Source organism: Agelaius tricolor, unplaced genomic scaffold (genome assembly GCF_023055355.1).
Source record: "Agelaius tricolor isolate 1412-34295 unplaced genomic scaffold, bAgeTri1.0.p SCAF_16, whole genome shotgun sequence".
Classification (NCBI taxonomy): Eukaryota; Metazoa; Chordata; class Aves; order Passeriformes; family Icteridae; genus Agelaius; species Agelaius tricolor.
The window spans coordinates 14,057,564-14,066,661 of record NW_027269276.1 but is presented as its reverse complement, the minus strand read 5'-3'; the positions used below and the strand labels follow the sequence as shown (position 1 = coordinate 14,066,661).

Below are 9,098 nucleotides of genomic sequence, written 5' to 3'. Positions count from 1 at the left end.
GGTTCTAAGTAAGACTTGTCTCCTTCACTGTTACTGAACTGAAAAACGTAGAAGCACATTTGCTCACAGAAGAAAGATTAGAACCAAAAAACCCCAAAATACTCAAGCAAGGCCCAAAGAAATAATTTTAGTTTGCTCTTTGTGTTTAGCAAAGCTCTGTGGAAGTTTGAAACAGCTGGGGTTTGACACCAGAAGCCACAAACTCTGCTTACAGGGCTCTGGGACTCCTGCAGCTGCTCCTGATGTGGCCCTGAGCAGAATGCTGCATCTTGTTCAACCTTTTGGATTGGGTCAGCATGGAAGGGTCTGTGTTAAACCAGGCCCAAACAGAAATGCCAGGCAGCCAGGCCAGGACTCATTTATCACCCAGCCAGGGTAAGGGTACACTTACACCTCTGCTCTTCAGCAAGGGAGAAAAGCAGTGAATCCCACGTGGAAAACTGGGTGCTGGATGGTTACCCAAACAACAGGGCACTCCTAGCAGAACAGAAGAGCTCAGGAAATAGTCCTGGAATAAGACCTGGAAGGGTTTACTGATCCAGACTGCCTGTGAAAGAAGGATTTCAGTTACATTTTTTAAGGCATGGGGCAGTAAGAAGATGCTGATTTCTGCTTGCTGTGTGGAAGAACTGCTAAGCACCTGCAGTGTTCCAGGGGAATCAAGAGCAGAGCAGAGAATAAGGTCAACCAAACTGGTTTGGAGTAAGCAGCCTTTCAGGAAAGATGCAGGAGACAGAAACTGAGAAACCTGCTGTGCAACAGCATTGTCTCTAATTAATCCTATATGCATATTCACATCTGATAAATACTTAAGTTTAAACAAAAGAAATGCAGTCTCAGCCAGTGTGTCACTTACCTTGATACATTAATACATCTTATTCAATTCTTAAAGAAAAATCTAGGAAGTTCGATTTACTGAGTTTTGCTGCAGGAGTTTCCAAGAGAAAGTACCAATTCCCAGTGCATTTTCCAAAGTACTTGTGCATTTGGCTGCAGTCTGTGCTTTATCAGGTGTGAAACACACACAAAACAAATACCTGCTCCAAGATGAATTGATAGTGGCTAATGGATCAAATGGACAATTTCAAAGTTTATAACCTTAAAAGACAAAGCTATAGAGAGGTACAAAAATAAAACTTGAGATGTGCTTGGTTCCCTGTAAAAGTCTAGATATGCATTCCAACAGTTACTTAAGTAAATTAAAAATGTAATTGTGCAGGTGTAATCATTTCCCTTAAAATACTAAAACTCAGACAATGGGGGGAAAAACTGATTGAAAGCAAATTGCTGAAACCTTTGAATTTATCAAAACCTGAAGAGCACCAGAAGTCCATCCTTTTTTTCCAGAGTGAGTTTTTGTTGTGTTATTGTTTGTTGGGTTTTTAAGTATATTTTTTAAAGTATATCATCCAACCTTTATTATTAGGAAAAAACTTAAATATCTAAATGAAATATTTATTTAAGTTTGCTCACTTAAATTTATTTACATACAATGAGTTTCAGAAGACTGTTAACCAAAATAAATCTCAGTTGGGTAAAGACCTTGAACTAGAGAGAGGCTGATAGCAGGAGACACTATTTAAAAGGTAACAGATTTTAACAGCTTGTGGTACACAAACAAAAAGGGGTATTAAGATACAGAACTGGATTTCTCTGAAAACTATTTGTGTTCAAAATTATTTTAACAATTTACAAGGAAATGTTATTTCCTTATAGTCCTTAAAAACACATTAATACAATATAAACAATTAAGGCTTTTAAAATGCAAAACATTCAGTAGTTGAACTTGTAGATGCCATTACAGTGCTGGATAATGGTGTCACATGATGAAAAGTATTTCATTCACATACATTGGTACAAATGATACTGCATGACTAGAATTAATTGTGTCATGCACCTCTAAAACACAAGTTAAAAAAAATTTAACTTCTCCCCTCTCTTGGTCAATCCAGAGTCACTTGCATCAGCTTTACTTTGCATTTCCTTTTAAGAGAGATCAAGTAGGCATGGGGTGACTAACAGACTCACAGCTAAATGCTGATTTAACACAGGAATTGCACAATTCTGATGGCATCTTGAAGACATTACTAATCTGGAAGTATTTTGGATTTTTTCTAAAATATGTCAGGTTTTGTGGGGGAGGCTTTTTTAAAAAAACATTTCATTGTAAAAACACCCAGTCAAGGCAGTTAAGACAACAAATATTTGACTTAGCACTGGAGAACTTGGGGTGACTTCTGTAGGATTCATTTTTGTATGTCACATCAGTCATTTCTTCACTAAGCTTACATGTGTGTGTAAAAGGTGATTATCACAAATAAGGGCTATGCAGCTGGTGACCAGATAAAAGGATAATTGAAAATTATTAAATAAAACCAAACTTGGATAAAAACTTATTTTGCTGAAAGCTGTAATATAAACCAAAACTCTGTCATTTAACATTAAAGCTCTATCAGGTTATGCAGACAGTATTTCTCACTCCCTTATAAAGAAGTTGCTGTAAGGAATTTAACATAATACTGAGCAAGATGTAACAGATTTAGAATAGATTTCTGTGGCACAAGTACTTGATACTTCTGTAGTTCTGAGAACTGCTATCAAAGTTGTAAACAGTGACTACACACTGCAGAAACACAGGGAAAAGTCATTCACAGGTGCTCTGATCTGTCCAGTACAATCTGATAGTAACCTGCATTAATTTGGGATCTTTTTGCAAATACAAAGCCCATCCAAACCAGAACCCTGCTTATTTCATCACTGTCTGCACTGTAACTCCCTCACTAGTCACACTTTCCAGTGGAATGTTACAGCACTGGTTATTTCAAGAGTTATCAAAATACAAGTGAAGAAACCCTTGCTACAATAGGTTTGTCTCTTGAAATCATTGTACCTATGGTCACTTCTTTAAGGAGTTCTCTAAAATTAATTTTGCTTGCCAATCCCTAAGAGAAAGCATGTAAGAAATCCGGAAATGCAAACATACCTGCTGTAACCTGAGCATATGGAATGCAAACATGTAATTATTGCAACTATTCATGATAAAAAATGCAAAAGCTGGATTACAAATAATATAAAGTCCACAAGCAGGTTCCTTGGTTCACTGCATCCATCTGCAGTCTCTTGAAGATACCACCTACTACTATGCTTTTCCAAGCAATGGAAGGATTTTATTTCCACAGCAATACCTTTTTTCTGTAGTTAATAGAATCGCTGGTAACATATACCCATGCAATTGGCCAAAATCCCCATACTGTTACCTCACAGAGAACCTTGTTTCAAACTTTCACTGTGAAGGGCTTCACTAAAACTCAATTGTGAACACAAGAGTAACTAAGATAAACCAGTTTCTAGCTCTGGTTAATCTGCAGTAACAAAAGCCCTCAAATTAACAGACCTATTGCTGGCCTGATACCAAAATACTGGAGAGAAAATTGTCTGGTTTTGTAAATAGTTTGGAGTTCCCCAAAACAAGAGATGAGCAAACCCAAGGGTGTTCCCATTACTCAGCTTATTTAAGTTTTTAAAGTGATTTAAGACACACTGGTGTTTCTTTTAATTGCAGCTTTGACCTTTTCCTTGGCATGTGCTAATAAGCAGGAACAAAAGCCATCACAGGGTTTCTGTCAAAAATACAAGTTATCTCAGCTTTTTTGGAAACACATTCAGAAGAAATCTAAAAATGTTAAACTAAGGTGAAATTTCAAAACTGCTTAGCACAAATGTAACAAAGTTACAGCTGAAGTTTTAACTCAAAAAGCCAATCCAAATTTTCCTAAAGGCTTTAAAACAAGAGAACATGAACTTCAAGACAGACATCTCACTTATTTCATCCAGCTCTGTGATGGAGAACCTCAGTTTGTCTCAGCTAAAGGCTTTGGCTCATGAGACACTGTTAGATCAATCCCCATGTGATTCACAACAGGTGTCATTTACCGTGGATGGGACCTAAACTGAAATTGGCTCAGCACTAAAGGAAGTTCAACAGAGTAATTTAAAAAAATAATAAAACTTAGTTGAGTTTGTGTCCCTGTGCACCCCCAAGCTGTCTGCACATTTGGCTGAGAGTGACTCTATCAAACAACCCCCATTTCACTCACTGCCTGTTGAGGAGGGCAGCACGGGCAGGGCTCAGCTCTGAGCAGAGCAGCAGCTGCCTTGGATTCCAGCAGTGTTACACTAATTGTAAGCACTCTGTAGACTGAGCTAGCAACATTTCAGTAACTCTGAGTGCTGAAACTTCATCTGAATCATTCCCTAGGATTTCCCAAAATAACACTATTTTGTTGCATGAATTTTTCTATGCTGTTGAGGCAAACATGGAATCTCGATTTTCTAATGATAATTAACGGAGTATTTAAAGATTTTAACCTTAAAAAACAAGGAATTGCCCATTTCAGCACATAAAGCTTCTCCATGAACACAAGTAATCCTACAAACCAGAAAAGGAATGAGGAAGGCAGATTTCAGCAAGTTCTCTAGAGAGCTCAAGAGTGATAGGAGCTGACATTGAACAGTAGGCAACTGACATTTAATAAGAATATTTGGAGCTATCAGAGGATCAGCACAGCTAGTCCTGACTTTAAAGCACAGTGAGAGTGAAGAGCAGTGTGTCCAGGGACAGACACTGCCAACCTGCCAGGAAATGAACCTGCTGGGCATTACCTAGGTGAGAAAATGTGGCCATTGCACGCTGTGCCACAGCTATTTGTGTCCAAAATAACAGCAAAATTAAGGACAAAGCCTTAAACAATCTCTAGAGGTAGCATAGGGACTTTTCTATGTTCCAGCCTCTCCTTCCTCCTTAGCATTCCCCTGTGGCACTCCTCCATCAGCGCAGATCACAGCTGAGCTTGCATCCACTGCTTTCCTACTGGGCAATCTGAAAAGAGGGAGCTGCACAGGAGCACTGACCATCAGACAGACTCTGCCCCTGCCATGGTGTGAGGAGGTGTCACTCACCTCCTCCCTTTTCCTACTCAGCACTAACAGTCTCTCCTTAGTTATGCTTGATAAAAAAGGATGTGCATTTGTCAAGATGAAATGCCATTTTCAGGCCTTGCACGTGACATTTGCTATCCCTGGACTGAATTAACATTTTTGAGAGTTGGATTTTTCTTGCTCCCAAAGTGTTCATCATAGCACAGATGGAAAAGATGGGAGCATTTTACTGCAACCAAACTGCAGCTTGTTATTTTTGCTTTTCTGTAATATGCTTTCTAATGAGGATTCTCCATCAATAAATGTGCATTTCCTGAGTCACCTGTTCAATGCTGCAACCTTTAAAAATCTGCTTTTATATAAAGTAAGCTTGTAATTCAGTATGTTGTATTGAAGGATGTACTTTGTATAGATTCTCTAGTAAGCATCCTAATGCAAAGAGCTGATCCAAGCAATGAGCTGACTTTGCTACAGAACCAGTGGAGCAGGAATGAAGAATGGTTCATTAAAAATTCATCAGCTTTACCTTTCACTTTAGTATTTCCTGCTGAATGCACAAGAAAATTCATTTCAAGAACTCAAAACTGCCTTTTATTACATACTGGAAACTTTTTTCCAAGAGCTTGTGTGTACAAGTTTGAAGAAACATGACAATAATGTGACATACCAAGTGAGTCAGAGCCTGCCTGGCAATGCCAGCAGCGCCTGTGCTTCCCCTGGAGCTCGTGTGACCTCCTGGGAGCCACAGAGCAGCTCTGCACAGAAACTCTGAACACTTCATTTCTCATATGAACAACATGGACAGCTAACAAAATGTAGTTTTTGCATTGTGTTTAAGTGAATTTTCAGGAATGCTAATTTCATTCTCTGGTGTTAACACCCTCTGGATCTGCTTTGCTGGCTTGCAGATTCCATGAGTGTCACAAGAAAACTGGTGGAGTTGAGCATTTACAAAGTGCCTTATAGAAAACATTTATCTCTACGGCAGTGCTCTGTTTTTTGCTAATCTTAAGAATACTTGTATGTAGCTTTTTTATGTCACAACTATAATGCAACAACAAAAATTCTATGATTCTGTTTTCTGTGCTAGCATTTATCTAGTGGAAAACAAGTTCTACTCTACTTTTCTGGACACTTTCATATATATTATGTAGGTATTTGGAGCATGTACATGCTAAACTGTATAAATAGATTTAAAGTATAAATCTATACCCTTTGCCAGAACATGAGCTGGAGGAAAAAAAAAAAAAAAAGGAAAAAAAAAGGCAAATGAAGTAAACAGAAGTAGATATTGTCTTCCTGGTACTCCAAGACTAAATTGTGCAATATTGTTTTCCAAGCTCACTTCATATAGATCAAAGCAATTCTGTTCAGGTTTTTTGATCCTCAGATACTGTCAGAGGTACCAACTGTGACAGGTGCTTTTGGAATGGTTACTCCCAGTAGGGCACAAATTAAGCTTCCAGGTGAATTTCATTTTGGGCATTAGGAAGCTCAACTGCTTATAACTTTTGCCACTAACAAGTTCAACTCATGCAGCCCTAGATTTCAGGAATTCTTTACCTTTTTTCCAAAGCTTCAAGACCTGTAAAGAAAAAAGGATATTAACAGAGGACTGTTTTCATAGCATGCCTTCCATCTCAAATACCCTGAAACCTTTACTCCTCTACTGAAAGAAACTGAAATATCTGGGAGTTACAACTTCATGATGAGCATTGCATTTAACTCTTCTTCCTCTGTGACCAAATGACCATAATTCCTCTAATTACAGTATATTAAGTTTCAGGCACATCTGTCTGAATCTGAAAATGTTACATGAATTCTTCTAATATGAACAAGTATCTTAGGCAAAGAGATAAACTCCATAGCCACAACAGCTAGATTCCTTCCAAAGGAGTTAAAGTGGCAATACTGTCACTGAAAATAATAACAAACACTTAGCTTGACATATTTATTTTTCAAGGTCAATAAATAAATGTAAATACACAAAATTTGGAAAAATCTTAGTAACAGAATGTTTTTAAACAACATTCTGGCTTAAAGTCTCTGTTATTGACACTATTGGAATATTTTCTCATCTACTTAAAGTAGCTAAGTCATTATGTTGGTGATCCTCCATCACATTAATTTTTGAAGTTAGGCTGCTGCAAAGGAAAAAAAGACATCAACCTTTGCTTTGACATACAAAATTATCTGAACTGCATACATTAAGTATTAAAATTACTTCTCTGGGCATGACTTTTCTAGAGAAGATAATTTTTAAATTTACAGTTTACATATTAGAGACCTCCTACTGTTCATTACTTCATCATTATAAAAGGGAAATCGTAACAAAAGTGGAAGAAAAACAAAGGAGGAAAAGGCATGGAAGAAAAGTGATACAAATTGGCCCTTTAGTTGGTAAGACATTCTTCCTTTATCTCATTTTCATTCTAGGTTGGTAGCAGATGTGTGTGAGGACTGGTTGCCAGCAGTGCAGCCAGTGCAGCTTGAAATAATTGTGAAGTGGCTTTTTACCAGTGGACTTGTGTTAGACACCCACTTTTGCAGACATTCTCCAAACACCTGGAAGCAGGAATGTCATGTTCCACCTCTTGCCCAGGTTATTCTGTGTGAACACTAAGGCTTAGAGCACAGATACAGAACTTGTCCAGTAGAAGCAGCCTTTTTCAAAAGTATCTACAAATTGCTAAATAGAAATTTTTATCAAAAGGTTCAGCAAGAACTAATTGTTATTGATTTAATGGAAGTGGAGGAAGATTTGTGGTTCCCTCAAAATTCATCAAGTGTTCTGTTTCTGCATTCTATAAATACTACAAGATGCAACACGTTTATTTGGTTCCCATAAATTAGAAAAGTCTGGTTTCCAAAAATTCTAAATTAGTGATTTAAAAAACAAAATATTACACCTGACCACCTTTCAAACCATCTCAGAGAGGGAGCTTCACTCCTCTCTCACCCCTTCTGAAGTGTGCTTTTTTAAGAATACATGATTTATAAAACAAACAAAAAAGTGTGTTTTTAACTACAGTACACTTGCTTAAATATACAAGTGGACATGTTAACGTCATGTTGAAGTTCAAGGTACTTCTGGATAAAAGGCAGATAGTTAGTTATTTTAACTCTGCATTCTTATATAGAATAACGATTATTATAGACTTTAGTTCCCTCTCATCATTCATCTATCATATGGAGAGGTCAATAAATAAAAGCTTATCTGGTCCAGTTTACCTACAAGAGAAAAAAATAATAAAAGAAAAAGAAGTTACCTATAAAATTACTTGTTTAACCCTGATAACATCTGAGTTGCCATACCCAGTTTATAGTTGCAAGAAAAGCAAACAATATTCATCTTGCTTTTTAATAAATGCCCCATTTTCTTCATGACAATTTTTGTATGCTGCCTATCAAGTCACATATTCTTGGGGCAAGAAAGCTGGCCAGGAGATGCAGTGATAGCAGTAACAAGTATAAATCTGGGTTCAAAAAAAGAACATACCAGATCCAGAAGCAAAGAAATCTGGACACACTGAGGAGGCAGTGCCCAGCTGTTATTTGGGCTCTTGTGTCATGGAGACTATACCCAGCCTAAGATATAGTTTCATACTAAGGAAGTAACACAGAACTCCATTGTGCTCGTGTACAGACTTCAGGAAAAAGCCTTACACAAAATGAATTACCTTTGTTTAGAGTAGAAGATAAAATAGCTTACTAACTGATGGAATGAGTAATGGATGTCACTATGACACAGGACTTGCCATGAGTTGTGTGTTCAGCTACAAGGTGCAATATTTCTTATGACTAACTCAAAGCACAGCCGCATCCAACTGTGTTTGGAATTCCCTCTTGAGCAGCTCGCGCTATGACTTTGAAGGAAGTCTGATTGGTACAAAGCCATCCATCCTCTCTTGGAACGTGAACAAAATCCATGGGGTAATCAGGCACAGGCGGCATGTAACAGGTTTGTCTTCCTTTTGACTCCTTGTTTTTGCTTCTGAGGACATGCACTTGGCTCCAGATGGAATCCATGCTCTGTTACAAGAGAACACAGCTGTTCTTCTCTTTCTCCCTCTCCTTCTCTCGAGGCTCTTTGCGTTTGCGTTCGTTACTCCCGGATTGTCTTGTGCTGGCTGGAGAGGCAGCACCTTGTACCTGCTGTG

The 9,098-nt window shown here is 37.9% G+C and overlaps 1 protein-coding gene across 2 annotated transcripts in view; it reads right to left on the bottom strand.

Annotated features, from left to right (window-relative positions):
* Nucleotides 1-1,434: 1,434 nt before the first annotated feature.
* The window catches only part of MINDY2 (MINDY lysine 48 deubiquitinase 2), a 32,080-nt gene continuing 24,416 nt past the window's right edge, over nt 1,435-9,098 (bottom strand). The window contains exons 9-10 of one of the 2 annotated variants that reach the window (XR_011681485.1): nt 8,619-9,093; nt 1,435-6,523 (exon numbers count right to left, since the gene is read on the bottom strand). Coding sequence is in view for 1 of the 2 variants with exons in the window: in XM_071441653.1 (XP_071297754.1) it covers nt 8,974-9,093 (120 nt within the window). In the remaining variant the exon portion in view is untranslated. Of the gene's footprint in view, nt 9,094-9,098 lie in introns of both variants that reach the window. The other variant, XM_071441653.1, reaches the window with a different exon arrangement.